At 30.0% G+C, this 19,817-nt stretch overlaps 1 protein-coding gene across 2 annotated transcripts; it reads left to right on the top strand.

The window, feature by feature from the left end:
* Positions 1–1,239: 1,239 nt before the first annotated feature.
* LOC134263300 (adhesion G protein-coupled receptor L1-like) lies at positions 1,240–19,784 on the top strand. Of its 2 annotated transcripts, none has more exons than XM_062745639.1 (34): positions 1,240–1,464; positions 2,558–2,627; positions 3,706–3,814; positions 3,944–4,047; positions 4,276–4,443; positions 5,614–5,704; positions 5,791–5,927; positions 8,427–8,564; positions 8,655–8,750; positions 9,085–9,315; positions 9,416–9,478; positions 9,837–10,004; positions 10,240–10,389; positions 10,476–10,574; positions 10,702–10,796; positions 11,730–11,924; positions 12,084–12,155; positions 12,979–13,084; positions 13,328–13,465; positions 13,755–13,815; positions 14,161–14,281; positions 14,417–14,469; positions 14,771–14,879; positions 15,176–15,279; positions 15,378–15,480; positions 15,993–16,170; positions 16,604–16,673; positions 17,470–17,536; positions 17,663–17,748; positions 17,998–18,124; positions 18,461–18,502; positions 18,727–18,861; positions 19,074–19,211; positions 19,494–19,784. In XM_062745639.1, exons 2-34 carry the CDS (start codon positions 2,576–2,578, stop codon positions 19,560–19,562), a joined length of 3,675 nt encoding a protein of 1,224 aa, XP_062601623.1. In that variant the 5' UTR covers positions 1,240–1,464; positions 2,558–2,575; the 3' UTR covers positions 19,563–19,784. The 2 variants fall into 2 exon arrangements, with proteins under 2 accessions (XP_062601623.1, XP_062601624.1); XM_062745640.1 differs by lacking the exon at positions 1,240–1,464 and adding an exon at positions 2,293–2,383.
* The last annotated feature ends 33 nt before the right edge of the window (positions 19,785–19,817 follow it).

Genomic DNA, 19,817 nt, shown 5'->3' with positions numbered 1-19,817 from the left:
CTCTTTATAGATTTAATCCAAGGGTTAATGAAACAGCGTCAATCATTTTATCAAACGTAGCATATTGCTTCCAGCTAAGAAGTAGCTCTAGATAACCCCTGTTGAGTTTTCGATTAAACTACCCAAAAAAAGAAGAATATACCATCCGCTTAATATCTTCAGAATTTTCTTCCTCAAATTACCTTGAGTGCCGAGTAAAGGCATTTGAAGACCATCAACAGTATATGGTTACGTCTCTAAATGAATGGGAAAGTTCTCGAATGGAATGTCAATTAATGTGTAATCAATCAATTCATTAACACCAAAGATTATGATATACATAAATCAGATCTACTTTTAGAGAGGATGATTCCAATTGATTTTAAGATTAATTCGTACTAAGGGTCACAAGACAGAAAATCAAGAAAAAATTGGACATGAATTCATTGACCATAGGTTTTCTTTTAAGCCTTACTTGACAAACACTCTGATGTCCTTTAAAAGAAAATTACCCTAATAAAACGAAGTCTGATAAGGAACAAGCTTCGAATTTAGTTTTCTATCTCCTGATCCTTTTTTTAACACTTTCAGATTTGTTAAATGAGGTGTCTTGAGCTAATATGTTTCCCAGATGATACTTGTTTTCTCATTTTTTCAACAATACTTTTTCACAACATTTAATAAAACTGCTTTTATGGTGAATTTCATTTTTTGTAACGTATTGTAATTTCTAATATATATCCATATAAATTTTTTTCAAATAAAAGTCTTTCTAATTGTATTGACAACTTAATATTTTATATACATATGTTTTTTCTGACAATGATCGATAGTCTGGAACATCGCTTGATACAAAGGTGCATACAAATTTAATTACTATGAGAAATACAATGCCTCGAGTGAGGCATGAACATATATTACTTCCTCCTTCCCAATCAAACAATTAATAATGGAAAAAAAACAAGTCAAGAATAAAATAAACTAAATGAAAAATGTTACTGTCAATATATCTATTTTAACCAAACAGATAACAAGTTTAGCATCACTTCACTTATTAAGTTTTATTTGATTTGAATTATGTAATGTTTACCTGTATCCAAGGTTTTTATCAAATATGAACATGTTTAAGAACAAGTTTAAATTTTTTTAAAGTTTAAAAAAAGTTTCTAATTTTGTCGTATGTTTATGTTAGAATTAAAATACTTACACTAAGTGACAAGTTTATTTTTTCTAAAAGATACATGTGTTGAAGGTTGATTTACTTTAGCTTCAGTGCACTGCTAATTCTTAACATTATAGCCTTGTTTTATGACTCATCAAATACAACGTAGAACACGAAGGTAAATTGAAATGTCCTTGTAAAAAACGAAAGTAGAGTACACGAGTTGTAGTTGACGTGATTGTGTTTTTTTTTTCCTGAAACAGTTTATTGATGAGAAAAAAACTCGGGATTGAATTCTTTGACAAAATGGGGATTACATCAAGGTAAGTAAGTGTAACAGATATTTGTATTACATATGTAATAGCGACAGATACTAACATTCTCCATAAGCAACACGTGACCTAGTTTTCAACTTCTGCACAATTTTTACAACGAAATAATGGGGTATTTAAATATCTTATTTTTCCATTTTATCAAGTTTAATTTTTTCTGTTCTTGGGTATTTTGGGTGTATAATATTCTGTTTGCAAGACAAGTTTTGATGCATTGTATGCTGTTTGCAGAGAAAATACCGTATAATTGTTTACTGAAGTACCCTCTGATTACTGTAACGTACAAGATATAAATACACAAAACCCAATTCACACCAGAATGCCTATTGTCACTGGAAAAAATATATATATTTGAGAATGTCATTGTTTTGTACAAAAAAAAAACTAGGACATAAATTAATCTACCAGTTGTCATAAAAGTGGATACTTGCATACTTATATTGAAAAGGTAAAGTGTTTGAATTAATAAAAACCGGAAATATTCATTGGCTTGCTATGGGACATAGCATAGAAATCTGATCCAAAAAGTAGTGCTGTATATTTGTAGATGAGAAACATCGTAAACGGATCCTTTAAAAAATCATTCAAAGCGTATTTTTGGAGAAAAGTAATCTTTTGTTAGAAAAATAAGTTTTTTCGTACAAATACCTTGATTATATTTGTAATATAGAGACAACTGACCCAAGCTCAAAAGTCCTTTCAAAAGATACAAATCAGGATCAGGGAAAACACTTTTAAAATATCAGAAGTGGAATCAAGTGCAATGGAGGAATGAACATCCTTTGCCGATTGGCCACTCCTAATGAATGCTCCTTGTCATGATTGGGGAATAACGAAAAATTCGTTGACAACTCGGCGTGTTGAAAAAGACCTAGCCAAAAATTTTGGATATTCTAGGAATGGATTCGAAGTAGAAATCTTGCATTAAGTTATTTTCAGTAAAAAGAATAAAATAAGATAAAACAATCGAGTAAAATTTCAATATTTTCCAGATTGCGAACCTATTTTATTGATTTTTTTCGTAAACCCTGTTTTCACCTTAACCAACAATTTTTATCGTAGAATGATGCGATTCCTTTTTCAGGTTATCTAGAAATTGACGATGGAATTTATATACATATTTCTACAAGCTGTCCTGTTTATTCTCCTCAATGGTGAGTTTAAGTTTTCATCGAGTTCATTCTTCATTTGAACAATATGCACATGGGAATTTATTAAAATTAACTTTGCTATGGTATTCTGACGTTTAGCTTACCATGTAATAACTTCAAACTTCAATTCTGGATTGGAATGAATTCATGCTAATTATAAGTCCATTGTTGTCAGAACTGTTTTTCGATCCATTGTTAAGTGCTATACAAGACATTTAGTATTTAAACCTGAAAATTAAATGTAAAAAAAATCATACTTTTGTAAATGTTTTGCCCCTGTCTAAAAGTTAAGTTCTAATATAGATTCGAAGTCATATCTCAAAATTGTTAAGTCATAGATCTATATGTCCAATTTTTCTGATCAAAATGTGTCCATTGTCTGTCGTCGTTGTCGTTATCGTTGTCGTAAACTTTTCACATTTTCATATTCTTCTCAAGAACCACTGAGCCAATTTCAACTAAACTTGGCACAAAGTATCCTTTGGTAAAGGGAATTCAAGTTTGTTCAAATGAAGGGCCACGCCCTTTTCCAAGGGGAGATAATTATGAATTAGAGAAAAATTAATGGCATTTTAAAAAAATCTTCCTCTCAAGAACCATTGGGCCAGGAAAAATGAAACTCATGTGGAATCATTATCAGGTAGTGTAGATTCAAGTTTGTTCAAATCTTGACCCCTAGGGGTAAGGTGGGGCCAAAACGGCCGACCAAATTCTGCTCTTATTGTGTATTGTTTTATATATGTCATTCAAAAGTTATCCCTGAATTTGATTTTTATGAAAATTTGGTAAATCGTGGCTAATTCAAAGTAATATTTTATTTTTTTGAAATGTAGGTCAAATTTCAATGTCATGGTCAGGGGTAAAAATTCATAGTTTCTTTAGAAAGATCTTGTCACAGGTAATACATATGTATAATATGAAAGCCCTATCTCTTCTCATTTAAAAGATATGGTCAAGGATTAAGTTTTTGTGAGACACGGACAGACTTACAGACGGACAAAGAATAAGATTTAATGTCCATTTGCTTTTGCGAAAGCGGGGAGCAATAAATAAGAACAATATTTCTTATCATTTTTTGTAGTTTCGACTTCGTTTGCTTGTCAAAGATTTCAGCAAATAACTCTCCAGCCTTATACAGGGGATTATGTCGCATATCCAGAGAACTACCCGCAGAAGAAAGGATACAATGCGTGAGAATTCTTACAGATTTATAAGATTTATACTATGTAAAACATAAAGATGAAATTTCTTTTTATTACCAATTTTAAAAGAAAAGTATTTAGAAAAAAATGGGAAATTGAAAATGTGATTTCATTTAGAAATATAAATTGTTCCTGGGAAATCACCACAATACAGGGGTTTGAAATTATATTTTATCCCCAATGGAACTGCGACGCTCATGCATCCTTGAATCTTTACAATGGTATGTATAAACAGAATATATATTATGTTTGTTTAAATATCATTCATTTTCTACTATTAACGCATTTGCTGTTAAATTGAGGTGAACGTTAATAAAAAACATAGGAGTCATATCTAATTAAATGTAGAAGCATCCTCAGGTAGAGCATTTATTTTTTTTCTTTGCGTTGTTCTGCTCTATTATAGAAAGTATATATTAAAATATACAACTTAATATTTTTTTATGAAGGTTTAAGTACCTCGGCGGAGAAAAATGACAAGATAGGTTGTCTCCTTACAAAGAGTTATTGGAAAATTCAAGCATCTAGATCACCAGCAGTTCTTCTGACTTTTTCAACATTGTCTACGTTTGATGGAGGTTTCAGTTTTCGTTTCATGGCGGTGGAAAGCAACAAAGGTAAATACAAATAATTTTTATATTATAATAGACCTAGGACCTAATTGTATAGTTCTGAAGTAAAAAGAAATTCTCTGTAGAGATATATAATGTAATTGATATAGAGTTGTTTGTATATATTAAAAAAATATCATTATACAAGGTATTCCTTGCATGGTGCTAGGAATTTAACAAATTAATAGATAAAAGAAATCGTAAAAAACATATGTGCTTACAGAAATACAAGTTTGCCTTAACTTTTTTACGTCTTTCTACCGATTATAAAAAAAGGTACATGTCCTACCTTTATCTTTTATTGATAATATTTCACGATTTGACTTCTTCTGGCCAAAGCAGCACTGAAATACATGTGTACTGATTTAAGATTGTTGTCTATTGGCCCATCCCTCTGTTTGTGCTGCTGATCTTTTCTTAGTTTATCACATTTTAACAAGACATGCAACTATAACAAAACTTTTTAGTTATAGCTTCATTACATCTGGAGATATATAATGTATTTAAGAGGATTAAGTTTCTGTGAAATAAAAATCCTTTATGATTCAAAGTTTCAGATCAATGAAAATTACAGATATAAGAGCATCCCTGTATAGTAAATTCAACGGTTACTTCGTGTAATAATTTTCGAGATCAGATCCTATTTCTAACAGCAAAAATAAATCCACATTTACTTCTAGTCAAGGTTTAGCTCTTAATAATTTTTTACCCCCCCCCCCCCCCCCCCCGCCAAAAAAATCCGACATGTTTATGACTATTAAAATAAATATGAAAAAAAACCCGAAGGTCTTCTTTTGTCTTAAATGACACATTTGAGGTTTTGTGAATTATACTACCATGGTAAATAAGTAACATAATAAACGAATAATTATTTCATACCCGACTTTTAAATTACAATTAATTTACAGTTGTTTTCATAATAATTCGATCCTCATGGATATATTTACGATAGAGCTTTAATATCTTGCCATCCTGAAAGAATAAATTAGAAGACATTATGAATTTTATTAATTTTTTATTTAATTTTAATTCATATCCACAATTTACATACATTTGGACCATAATTAGGAATTTAAATCTCAAATTGACAATATACAAAGATTCTTGGTGGTTTCTGACTTTTCATGACACATCTTGTTTCAGAAATATAAAAAAAAATCAATTGTTTTCATGTAGATGAACCCTGTGCCCCTAATGGTATAAAGTTGCTGGCAGAAAGACAACCTAATTTTATTCTGTCTCCTGGTTTCCCAGCTGAATACCAAAGGTACAGTCATGTATTTTAAAAGATTTTTTGCAAAAGAGTAATTTATTGCACTATTTATCAGCATTTCAAACTTTTGTTGTTTTCAGTAACTTGAACTGTGTATGGATGGTGGAGCCTGCTATCAGAGAGAGAAACACACATTTGGTGTTTCAGTTCCGCTCTGTGTATTTGGAGAGGAGTTTTGATGCATGTGCCGATTACGTCCAGATAGATGGCTTAGATAGTAAATATATATAAATCTTTAACCTAATGTCATTTGTTGATGCGGTCGGATTTATTGTTCTAGATCTTTGTCCTGCAAATTTATTAAGCAATGTACGAGTACATAAATTGGCATGTTTAAAATTAAGCGCAAACACATGATATTGAGTTGTTGGCATATCCATGAAAAAGCAAAATTGGCATGTTCAAAATTAAGCGCAAATACATGATATTGAGTTGTTGGCATATCCATGAAAAAGCACCATTCACAAACGCGTCTTTTATTGTGTGGACCCTGAGGTCCACGCAGTAAATATATAAGCGAGGTTAAACCAGATGCCATGGGCAAATGTCAAGCTAAGCATGCGCGAGAATGCTAGAGAGTTGTCATTCGGCAACTCTCTACTGATTCCGTCGCCTACATCAATTCGGATATTAGAATATGTCATTCATTGGCAAATCTCGCTTTTAAATCTGCTTATCGTATTGATATATTCATTGGCGGATCCGAATTTTTCTCTTATACATATGCTTTTATATACAAACTAAACATTTTATATGGCACAAAAATATTAAAAAGTAGAAAGTACTTGCAGTATATAGATAAATTAACAACTTGAATTAAAAACTTTATTCAACTACTAGTTTTAGCTTTTAAAAAAGAAAGAACAAGTCTTCACCGCAATTAATTATCTGCATTAAGGCTTGCATTAATTATTTGATATACAGCAATCCAAATACATCTTGATAGAGGCCTGTGGCACCGAATTTCAATGTGGGGGAGGGGGGAGGGTCAGGAAAAAAATCTGAGTACTACAGAGCTGTGCTACATGTGTACCATCAGATCTATTTTCCAATGATAGATTTCTTCCGCATAAATCCAGAACAGATGCATGTCAAGTGCCAGCCGTTATGGGTTACATGTATCAAAATAGCCTGATTTTTTTTAAATGACAAAACTAAAGGCTGATCGGAGATAAAAGTTTATAATTTTGCTATGAAAGTACTATTGATCAGTCAAAGAAGGCAGATCATTGTAGAAAATGTGAACAAACCTACATAAATATGTAAACATCAAAAAATTTTCTTCAATGGAATTTCGGTTAGAAACACATCATATGGTCCACGTATTGTAGTCCTTTTTTAAAGGACAGCAACTTGTTGCATTATAAATTATGTGTTAGCTGTATTCATGAATTAGCGTATCAATGCGCGTGTCTGCACCAAAGCTGCTAAAGTACAAAGCCCGCTATTTTACGTTAACACATACGAGGGCTGTTCGAAAAGTTCATGGACGATTTCAATCTTCGTTATATTACTCACTAGAAATTTAAAGCAATATGAGCTGTATCTTTGAGATTTTTATTTTGCTGGTAAAATGTGCTATTATGATTAATTTGTATGTAAATTAAACCCATATGACCAATAAGCCCAAAATAAAGTTTTAAAATATTTGAGAAGAAATATTTCTGTACAACCGAATATGCAGTTTTATATAAGAAATCATTATTGTACAGGACGACAATAATTCAATTTTGCTTCAATCAAAGCTAATAAAAAGATTCCATCGCAAATATGAACAACAGAAGTTTATAAATGATTTATTTTTCTGTCATTAAATTAGTTAATTACAAATTTGCAATAAAATTTTCCGATGTCAAACATGCAGCTCATATTGCTTTAAAATAAGCACAATACAATTTGTAAAAATAATTGTTTTGTTGATGTGTGAAGTTTCATTAATATTTTATTGGATTTAAGAGAAATCAATTTACTTCATTTTAAAATAAACATGTTTTGTACCCGTGAAGCACACTATACGGCAATCAATGTCAAAACATAGTGTCAAGAATTTCTAAAAAATACTATGCACAAAGTATTATCCAATGTCCACTCATTAACCCTTTTCTAATACTTGACATTCATTTTTTCAGAATTGCTCTCGTTGTATAATTTCCTTTGTCAAGGTTTTAATTTCTTTTATTACTTACATGTAAATCTGCGTTCACATGATAAGCGACTCTGAAGCGCCTATGTCTTTCCTTGACTTTCCATTTTTTAACAAGTTTTTGTTCAGCTTTTTACAGGTTAAACGTTTTGTTCAAATATTTAAAAAAATATTTATTTTAGGTCATGAATTTGGATATTTTCACCGAAGCTCGTTATTTTGATCGAAGCTCGTTCCCCCGAAATATTGCTGAAATATTACCGAATCGGCTTTAAACAATAAACAATCAATCAATCATTCAAAACTGATTAACTCTTCTTCGGGTTAAAACACAACGTGTTTTATTCTCTTATTATAATAAGTGTTTAATTTTGCCTTTTAAGATGAAAGATTTTTTGTTTAATGCTACCAGAAACAATTAAGACTTGGAGCCATAAACTTTCATCTGTTTAAAAACAGAAATGAACACTTCTTAAAAGTTTAATTTCAGTTCAATTCGTTTTGTAAATGATAATAATTGAGCATGATTTTCTATGACTAAATATTATCTGGTTTACAAATTACTTTGTTTAGAATTTTGTGAAGACGTTGAAAAACAGATCTTACAGTCTTCTCCTAAAATTCGACTGAATGAGACTTCATCGAAAGTGAGCTTCATCAGTGACATAGGATTTGCAGGGAGTGGATTCGTTTTGGCTTTTTACATTGAAGGTTAGTTATAAATTTGATTAGTTCTCTTAATCTCTTCCTTGTTCTAAATATTTTCTTTGCCGTGTTGTAATTCGTTGTAATCATTTTTAGACACAGTGCAGTCATGTGCTTGTCAAAATGGAGGAACTTGTATGAATTCAACATGTGTTTGTATTCGTGGTTATGAGGGCACAAACTGTGAGTATGGTTAGTTTACATATGATATTTTTACTTTAAACACTTTTTGTAACAACTTCATATTACGTATTTTGTTAAATATCTTTCCCTGGGGTAGGAAATAACGTTAAAAGTGCGCTTCAGCAAGATACATGGGATGGGATGCATACTCTGGATTTTTTCCTCAAATTACTACTCTGTTTTTATTTCATCGGGATAAGTCTAGAATTTAGATGTAGTTCTGTTTAAAGCGAATTTGATGACTGGGATAATTAATTGTCTTTTCTTTAAATGATTCTTTTTAATCCTTTGAAAAGCTGTTCCTTTGTCTAAATTTGTTTTCTATATATTTTCCTATCAACAGAAACATTGAAGATACTTTCATTTGAAGTTAGCGATTCAGTACTGAGTGAAGACAAAGAAGTATGGTTCAAAATGGAATTAAGGGACAGCATTAATCACAGCGTTCAGTGGTTCCGAAATGGAATAATGATATCTAATGCTTCTGTGAGATTTAAAATGACGTCATCACGAACAGGAAATGGAACATATCATTATATGCTTCATATCCCGCATGTTTTAAAACGGGATGCAGGTAACTTTAGATGCAGTGATTTTGTGTAGAAAGTAAGATTGATACTTATACAATATCTAAAATAATTAAATATTTGAATTTGAATTAAATTGTCGTGTAGGTGTTTGGGGGGTTACTGCATATAATGGAGTGACAACAGTAAACAGAAGCCTCAGTCTTCAAGGTAAGAGTATAGAAAATAAAAAATCTACTTTTATAGTTTCTTTTCCAAAAATATGAGTCAGTCTTCATTCAAAATTTTAACGAGTCTTATTCAAACACATTTTGTGAACCTTCCATATAGATATTTAACTTATCTGTGAAGGTTTTGAAATGTTTATGAGTACGCTTTTTCAATATTTATAAATAATAATTTTTTCTAGACATTTGTAAACCTTATCAATTTTTTTTACTGAAATAAAAAAAGGAATTCAGTTTCAATCATTTGTAAATATGCACATTCTTAAATTATAAAATGCCATACATCCTTTAAAATATATCAATTCTGTTTTCAAAGTAATTTCCACGTTCTTTGTTTTCAGTTCTTCCGAAGCTTTTGCTCCAGGTGATTCCACAATACGATTTCTACATAATTAGTGGCGAAGATATACATTTACAGTGTTCTGTAAAAAATCCTAAATCTTTGATTTATTTAAGAAATGGAAGATTGATTTGGCAAAAGGATGATGAAAAAGATTTATCTTTGACAGGTTGATGTTTGAAACAACATTTATCTGAACTTTTATTCAAGATAACTTTTCATCGATTAAAATTTCAAAAGTAATTCTTAACCTTAGTTGTTATTTTTGAACAAATTCATAATATAATGAATAAAAAATTCTTGTTTTATATAATATACCTTATTTTAAAATGGGGAGATTTATGATAACGATATCGATCAGGAAAAATAAATATGTACTTTTATGAAAATGTTAATAATGGCAGATTCTAAGTTCAATATAAGCCGAGGAAATACGTATACAACATTGTACAGACCCTCAGCGTTACCGGAGGATTCTGGAAATTTCTCCTGTTCTCACTCTGCTGATCCTGATATAGTCAGTGTGTCTGTCTATGTAAAAGTGATCAAACCAGGTACGTATATTATCCAGCCTTTGTTTCATTATGATAAAACAAAAATGATCAAATTTTACTCAACAATATGTGTATGTTTTATTCAGAGCAGCTGAGATGTCCTACAGAAAATTTAAATGGGATAATATGGAATACAACTATTGCAGGGATGACTAATAAGAAATCATGCCCAAAAAGTCAAAAAGGTTTTTTTTTCCTTTTGAAAATAAACAGTGGTTCTTATTTTGTATTTGTTGATATTTTTATTTAAACAAATGCCATCGGACAATATCATGAAAAGAACGAAATTTGAAATAAATATTAACTCTTTAGGCACTGCAACTAGATACTGCGACATTCAAGGAATATGGACCGCTCCTGACTTGATCAATTGTACCAGTGAAGGTTTTGTAAATACGTCGAAAGAGGTAAGTCATTATATAATGTATATATTTGTTCTGTATACTACGGAAGCCCATTTAGGACCTATCAAAAAATATTTTTGAATTCGTTATAACGATTTTTTAGAATTCGTTATAACGAATTAAATTTGTTATAACAGATTTATTGAATTCGTTATAACGAATTTAATTTATTTTAACAGATTTATTAAATTCGTAATAACGAATTTAATTTGTTATAACAGATTCATTGAATTCATTATTACGAATTTAATCTGTTATTACAGATTTGTTGAATTCGTTATAACGAATTTAATCTGTTATTACAGATTTGTTGAATTCGTTATAACGAATTTAATCTGTTATTACAGATTTGTTGAATTCGTTATAACGAATTTAATCTGTTATTACAGATTTGTTGAATTCGTTATAACCAAATTCGTTGAATTAGTTATAACGAATTCAACAAATCTGTAATAACAGATTAAATTCGTTATAACGAATTCAACAAATCTGTAATAACAGATGAAATTCGTAATAACGAATTCAATGAATCTGTTATAACAAATTAAATTCGTTATTACGAATTTAATAAATCTGTTAAAATAAATTAAATTCGTTATAACGAATTCAATAAATCTGTTATAACAAATTTAATTCGTTATAACGAATTCTAAAAAATCGTTATAACGAATTCAAAAATATTTTTTGATAGGTCCTAAATGGGCTTCCGTAGTATACATAGGAGAAAATTTAAGATTTAAAATTACCTATCTTCTTTTTTGGAGCTCCTTGTTAGAAATATCTTTTTAAATGATTTTTGAACAAAATTGGAATTTTAAATATCAAACATTTAAACACGATTAACTCAAATATCAAAGTAGAAATAAATGTATACAAAAACATTGTTCATCATTTCTTACATGAGAATAAAAATTATCTTGTGTTCGTTTTCTAAAGTTGGATTCATTACTAGAAGACGGTGTTAATAATATAGAAAAAGTGCGAGACACCGTGAATAACACATTAGTGAAGATGAAACATCTGACATCTCAAAGTAGTTCACTGAGTGCAGGAGATATCAGCTCCTCTCTTGACATCATAGAAAAGATTGTTGATGTCACTAATCTGACGAATGCAAATATCGAGGAAGAAGTGAGTAAAATAAAATGCAGTTTGCCGCCTTTTCTTAATTCTTTAATTGGAGAAAGAAGACAGGGAAAAATAATATCATAAATCGAATGTGTGCGTTACGTTAAAAGGAATTATGGGTGTAGGATGTAATTTTTTTTTTAATTTTTGAACTCTTTCAAGGTATTTTTCGAGATCGTTGACAATGTTTTATCAACTAACAATTCAGACTCCTGGACGACAATTAAAGAAAAGGTAATTTTGTTTTATTTATAAATAACAGAAAAAATTAGAAGTTAGGATTTTATCTCCCTAGGAAGGCACATGCCCATTATTTGAAATTTGAACAATCCACGTCAACATTCAAATAAAATGGAAAACATTACTATCGATTTGAAAGCAGTCAGCCAATATGCAACTCGGTTATCATGTTGAATATTTTATTAAGGTCTTTTTGACAACCGTAGAATTTACGAATTGATGAGGTTTTAGAATTCAACAACTTATCTCACACTAATCTGCCTCTGTCTAAAAATTGATCGCACTCTGAGCATGTTCTTTAGTAATGAATAAGTTAAGAGACGTAAATAAAAGTGCAAAATAATGTCAGTTGACGATGGGATATCTGAAATCGCCTTGTTTGTCATGCAGTGGAGTTCTTAGTTGACCCTTATAAATCTTCTGTGATCCTTATCTCCTGTAGTCAGTAAAATATCCGAAAATGAAAAAGATTGAGCAGATTTGTTGTATCTTTATATACAATTCATTTTATTATAATATGTGTAAATATGAATGGCAATTACTAACATCAGTTTGATAATAATTCGTCAAATATTTGAATTTGCACTTGAGGTCCACAGAGATGTTTTAATTTTCTCATTTAGAGTCTTTTAAATAAATGTTAAAGAAATTTTATCAGAAATCTTTGAATGAAAACAGGAGTCGATGGTTTACAAAAGAGTAGAGTTAAACTAACACTAAGAATATCACTAAGAAGTGTTCGACATAATTACTTTTAATTAATTCTGAAGCTCTATATATAATATACATTTCATTTGCAAATTCAAATTTAATTTAGACGAAGAAGGATGGTAGCGTTCTGTTGAAGAACATTGACAGACTAAGCGAAGTTATCATGAAAAACAACAATGTAACAGCAACTAAGTTTACTGGTAAAAACTTAGGTAAGTTTTACTTAAACTTTTGTGCAAACCACAAGAAAAAATAGGGATTTAAAAAAAAGGTTTCAGCTCTACAGGTCAGAGACCATCATCGGAAACCCACGGTCGATCTCTTAAGAAAAGTAAGAGAAGCGAGACCGACTGTGGGATTGCGACGATAGTCAGAGGCCAAAAAATCTTTTGAGATGTCTGTCATTCATCTGTATAGCTGTTTTTAGTGTGAAAACTTCATTTTAATTCTTTTAGAGGTAACTGTTGACCGAACGAATGTAGAAGAAACAGGAATAATTTTTCCGGAGATTTCCGTCAATGAAAGTGCTGATATTGTTGATGAATATGCAACATTTCTTGAATTGCCCAAGCAAACACACAAATCAAAGAAAGGTAATTACTTAAGGGATACTCTTAATATTTCATTTAATTTTTTCATAACAAATGATACAATAATTTTCGGAGAATAGCTTTTCCTTTAACAATTCGTAAGTCCTATCAAAGTCTTATCAAGAAAATAACTGAAGAAATGGAAAATTTAAGAACAGTGCTCATCAAAACAGTATTATTGTGTACAAAATAAGTCAACTGCCAGAAAAGGCGAAATCGAATTTGCTTAGTTTGGGACATATTTTTTTTCAAATAATGTAGAAAAAAATGAATAAGGGACTTTGTTTTTCAGCTATAACCTATGTGGCTGTTATATACAAGACAGTTACAGACATTTTACCGACAGATATAAGGTAAGAAAGTACTTTTAGGAAAGAAAAGTATAATTTTATTTTTTTTTTTTCGTTTTTGTTATGTAATAATAAATAATATTCTGATATAATATGAAAGATTAGATTTATCAAACTTATTCGTAAGCCAAAGAGTATATCATTTTTGGATATGATATGTTCATAAATGGTGGAAAACCTCTTAAAATGCAGGTAACACTTCTACAACTTTAAAAACAACAACTTTAGATGTTTTGTGATCTCGGGCCTGTGAAACGGTGTCTTAGGTCTTTACATACAATAAGTGTATATATATTTGTGAATATATTTCTGTTAGAAAACAAACCATTTTTTTCTTTGTTTGTAAAGAGGGGAGGATACAGCAAGTGATAAAGAAGTCGTTAATTCTGAGATTCTCTCACTGAGCACACAGACGGATCTCGGGATTCTGTCTCCACCTCTAAATCTGACTTTTCAACATAAAAACAAGGTAGCATGAAAACAAGGTCACATGATACCGTTATGCATATTAATTTTTTTGAACATTGAAAACTTAATCTTCTTAACATCAAAGAAACACTGCAATGATAGTTTAATCAATTCTTTTCCTCGTTATTTTCACTAGAACAAAAGTATTCATCTTACTGCTATTTGTGTATCATGGGATTTTATCTCAAAGTAAGTTAATACGTATTTTTTGTAACATACATGCATTCAGTAAATGTGTTGGTTGCAGGAAATTATCTGCTGTAATGAAAACATGTAATCTTTTTAACAATAGGGCAAAATCGTTTCAGAAATATTCATGAAAGAAGTGATGAATTCGGAATTGGACGTTTTACATTTAGAGCAGCACAATTATATTGTATAAAAAGCCTTTCAAGATGTTCATTTAAAAATAGAGTGTGAAAAGCATTTGATTGGTAGGTTTAAGACGAAAGAACTTTAATCATCACTTGAAAATTAATTCTTGATTTAGCAAATGGTCCGAAGAAGGCTGCAGAGTAAACTCCACCAATAACAAGAGAACAGTTTGCCAGTGTAACCATCTGACTAATTTTGCCATTCTGATGAGACCATATACATCAGTAAGATTATTTTCTTTTACATTCGTATCTTATCCACAATTACTCCTGTACATGTGATGAAAATCAAATGAGACTCAAACAATGTTTTTTATACGAGCGTATAGTGCTATTGAGCTTTCATATTTCATAAAACTTATCTTACTGTACAGTTTTGTCTTCCCATGTCAAAATAAAAAAAAAAATGGAATTCGCTATTTTAATCATATAAGAGCGAGGATTTTATTTTGTCAGTGTTAACAGTACCCCTAGTTTTCAAAGTTTCTTTTAAATATTAAAGATAAATACCTTTATTTCAGGAAAGTGAAGACAGTGCTTCTTTGAAGTCGATATCTTTCATCGGTGTTATCGTGTCTATTGTTTTCACGATGCTTACATTCATCATCTACATAGTAGCATGGAAGTATGATTACGTTGTTAATTTTTTTTTCAAATTTAAGAAGACCTTTAAGATATCTTTTTAACTTTTAGGAAAATAACTCAATGAACTTTTGATTTCAGACATATAAAGAATGATCAAAATATCATGATGTTAAATCTCTGTGGATCGTTGGTTGTATCGTACATTGTCTTTATTTCTGCTGTCGAGGAAACAAGTAATGAGGTAACCTTTAATACTATATTTTAATGATTGTGTTGGAAGGCAAGATAGTTTATGAAATGTTGTGGTTGGGACAAGAAGTTAAAAAAAAATTGAATGTAAATTCAAAGTCTTGATTAAAAAAGCGAGTGTCATTTCAATCCAGACTCTATCAGTGAATGTACGTATATATTATAATGGAAAACAATATCCAATTTTCATTTTAAAGAACTTCAAATTCATGTACATATAATTGAAATTGCCCGTTACTGAACATTTCCTGATTGTTTATTCTTCAATAATATAACATATTACAGAAACATACTAAGTAAATAAAATTTGTTTGAAGCAAATTAAGAAATAACTTTATCGCCACAATTTTGACAATAACAATACTTATAAATAACAGAAATTGTTAAAGCAGTCCTTTATTGTAGAAATTATCAAAGATTGAAGCAATGTTAATTACTTGTCCAGAAAACTGGGCCATGAAATGATAACACTATGTTTTATTTATATATCAATTTTATTTAAAGAGTTTGTGCATCGCAATAACCGCCATCATCCATTATCTTTTCCTGGTGACCTTTTTCTGTATGATGGGGATTGGTATCTACTATTTTATGAGTATTACAGTAACCTATCATGCCTTGCGTGTGGCAAACAATTTCAAGTCTATATCTAGAGTGCGTTGGTTTCTTTTAGGAGGATGGGGTGAGTTGTTTCGAAATGTTTAAATTGTACATTTTAGCTACTAACATGGGAAGAAATTAGTAAATGTATCTAGAATAAATAGCACTAATATTTTTTTTCTATATTTCGATCCTTAGAGAACATTGAATCAAAATCTTTTTTCCCCATAAAACACGATGTGAAACTGCGCCTTTCAGTCAAATGAATGTTTAGTAAGATGTCTGGACATGTAACTAGATGTCAGACCTCTGTTTTACAATTCAGTCAGCCTCCAGTAAATACAATTCAGTCAGCCTCCAGTAAATACAATTCAGTCAGCCTCCAGTAAATACAATTCAGTCAGCCTCCAGTAAATACAATTCAGTCAGCCTCCAGTAAATACAATTCAGTCAGCCTTCAGTAAACCTTCCGTCATCTTGGTGTAGTTTTATCATGTGTTTCACTTTTATTTCAGGTATTCCATTACTAATTGCTGGAGTAACATTGGGAGCTTTTTGGGGGAAGGGTTACCATCTTAAGAATTAGTAAGTTGTATGAAAACTGCATGATTCATACATGTAAAAAAAAACTACGCAGATATCTCTTTCCAAATACTAGTATGTGCAGATGGAAATTTAAAAAAGAAAACAAAAGGCAAGGTGAAAATTTGAAAACATGAACAGATATATATGACAATGAGTGTTTGAATATACATTGTAGTTACTTTATGTGCAGAAGCATATATCATAAGATGACACTTGATATTTTTTTCTTGTACAGTTTTACAGTTTTAAAATTTTATCTTTGAAAGTTACAAAGTTCTGAAATTTTGAAACGATTTCCCTTAAATAAAATAGCTCTACATTTAATAAATGACAAGAACGAAAGGTTAAAATGTTATCAAGTTCAAACTTATTTTGTTAATTCTCAATACTGGTTTAGCAAATTTTCGAAAACAGTAAAAATGGAAGGAAGAAAGGTAGTTAGGTAGACAATAAAATTATAAACATATGGCTCTATTTCCTTTTACCTGATCATGATGGTTTGTAAAACCCTTAAACTGAAAATATTAAGTCAAAAGAGCTCAGAATTGCTTTACGATATGGACCGGAGAATAACTATATTTAAATATAGCCGACTTCACATTGAAACATTATGTTTTACTTTATTGTAAGTTCCACAGTGTACATACTTTTTAAGACTGTGATTCAATTTGTACTTTGAATCTTTGTTTCTGCTTCATATACATACCTAGATCAAAAGCTAAAGGTTATATTTTAGTAAAAAATTACATTAAACATGTGAAAGTATATAAGAATTCTACCTGATCAATCATTTCAGCTGCTGGCTCTCAATGGAAAGTGGTTCTCTTTATCTCTTTATTGTTCCAGTTTGCCTTATTGCAGTGGTAAGTTGTTTAAATATTTATTGATATTTATTAACTATATCTGTTTTTAATCTTTTTTTTATTATGAGTTAAAGATAAACAAGCACGGAAAATTTTGCTCAAGTTGATCTTTTTCATACATTTCAGCTAAACATTATCATTATTGTGTCTTTAATACGAGTATTGTTGGCCACATCTACAATGGTAAACTCGTCCCTCTACAGAAAGGCGGCGTGAGTGTTTATTTATTACTCTACCTTTAACATGCATCTTATCAACCAAAACCAAAAAAAAAAAAATGAAAGTGAGCTATATGCTGAACCAAGCCTATATATATGAATCTTTAAAAAAAAAAAGATAGGGTTTATTCATGTGTCTTTTTCTGATTTTCAGTTTTTTAAATTCTATTTCATTAAATTTTTTTCCTTTGTATGAAAATCTACAATTTATCTCGACTTTTTAATGTTAATTTGTTTTACTAGATCTGGATTGCGATCTCTTGGTACACTTGTACCAGTATTAGGAGTTACATGGATATTTGGAATTCTAGCTGTTAACGATAGGGCTGAAATATTCCAATATATTTTTATTATAGCCAATTCCTTACAGGTTTGTTTTTTTCTCGAAAATACGCAGATCGAACAAATAAAATGTCCATTTTTTCTCAACATTTTTTTTTATAAAGTTAGGGTTAGGAATCTTATGCTCTATTTTTCAAAGTAGGGCAAAAATAGGAAAGGTACTATTCTTTTTCATAATAAAACGATTAATATATAGTTCAGATTTTAAAATGTGGATGTTTTGTTATATATTGATTTTGACTATAATGCTACTATGGAATGCTATACTCAATAAATAAATGTCTATCATTTAAAAATTCCTATATATATTTTGTAATTACTAGAACATGTAATTTATAATAAAAAGTACTCTTTTATACTACAGGGATTGTTCATATTTATTTCGCATGTGGTGTTAAATAAGAAGGTAAGAAATGTTTAATAGTGTGCACCTAAATAATACAATCGTAGGGTAAATGTTTAGATATATTTTAATTTGTATACATTGCCATGTACGCGTGCACTTATTTTCATTTTTCGAATGAAACATATGGAAATAACGACCAGTGAAATTGTCAACTTTAGGGTATTTACATGGGATGTTAAATATACAAAAATATATGGACTGACCATTTCTGATTTTTTTTTTAGCTAATTAAGGGTATAATAATTAAGTATCCCGCCCTGAGTGCGCTGTCGATGTTAACAGAGTCAAGTAAACAGGAATCAACCCCTGTTACAGGGACTCATTCCGCTGCATCTGATCGTCCTATATTAAAATCAGAGGTAAAATATAGATTTTAAAGACATTCGCTATAAAATTCTTTAAAATAGTACATGTAACTCAAACATGAGATTTCGAAAGATTCTATTTAAATGTAATAATTAACTATATAAAATAAGATATAGCCCTATTCGTGTTTAGTTCGGGAAAAAAATAGTACTTGTATTAAAAACATAACTCATAATGGTATTTGACGAATTTTTTTTTTTTTCAGCGAAAGGGATTATTGTCAAAAATAGGAAGATCTTCAAACAAGAAGAAAGCAGACACTAAAATGGAAATGGAATCCGAATCGTTCTTGACTGAGAACACAGACTCAAGTGGATTCTCCAATATCAGTTCCCAGGAAAAGGTAAAACTATTTAAAATGTCATTTCCTATCAATATTAGAAATAATATTGGCAACTTTCTTGTACAGTGTATATTTTAGTTTGTCATGTTGTTGTTGTAATCTTTTCCTTTTGCTAGATTTCAGCCTTAAGCATTAATACCCTCTTTCTGGACAAAGTACACATTTCACACAGTTATAATATTCTTTTGTTTTAATAAATTGAATTTTTCCAAATGTTTTATTGATGTTTCATTTGATTGTAAAATGTTAACATGTAAATGTATGACATTGTCTTTTTTGCAGAATAGACGAAGACCAAGATTACAGTTGAAAATAAATAAAAAGAAGACGTATACAGTGACAACAACATAATATTTCATATTTAATAAAAAGAGTATAATGTAAAAGAATTATTTTTTGTCCTAAATAATGGCATGGTTTTAATTTGACTTTTCCTGAGAGATTGCAGACAAATGGTTATACATGTATGAAGTAATTCAAGTGCTGCTTAAGGTACCTACATGTAGTTACGTAACATTATCAATCATGCATTAACAAATTCATGTAGTTAAATAAATAAATAAATACATTTAATTAACTGTATCTCATAGATATCAAGAGAAAACA

This window comes from Saccostrea cucullata, unplaced genomic scaffold, assembly GCF_032062105.1.
Source record: "Saccostrea cucullata isolate Sc308-1 unplaced genomic scaffold, CSIRO_AGI_Scuc_v1 ctg867, whole genome shotgun sequence".
Taxonomy (NCBI): Eukaryota; Metazoa; Mollusca; class Bivalvia; order Ostreida; family Ostreidae; genus Saccostrea; species Saccostrea cuccullata.
This window is presented reverse-complemented; position numbering and strand designations above follow the sequence as displayed.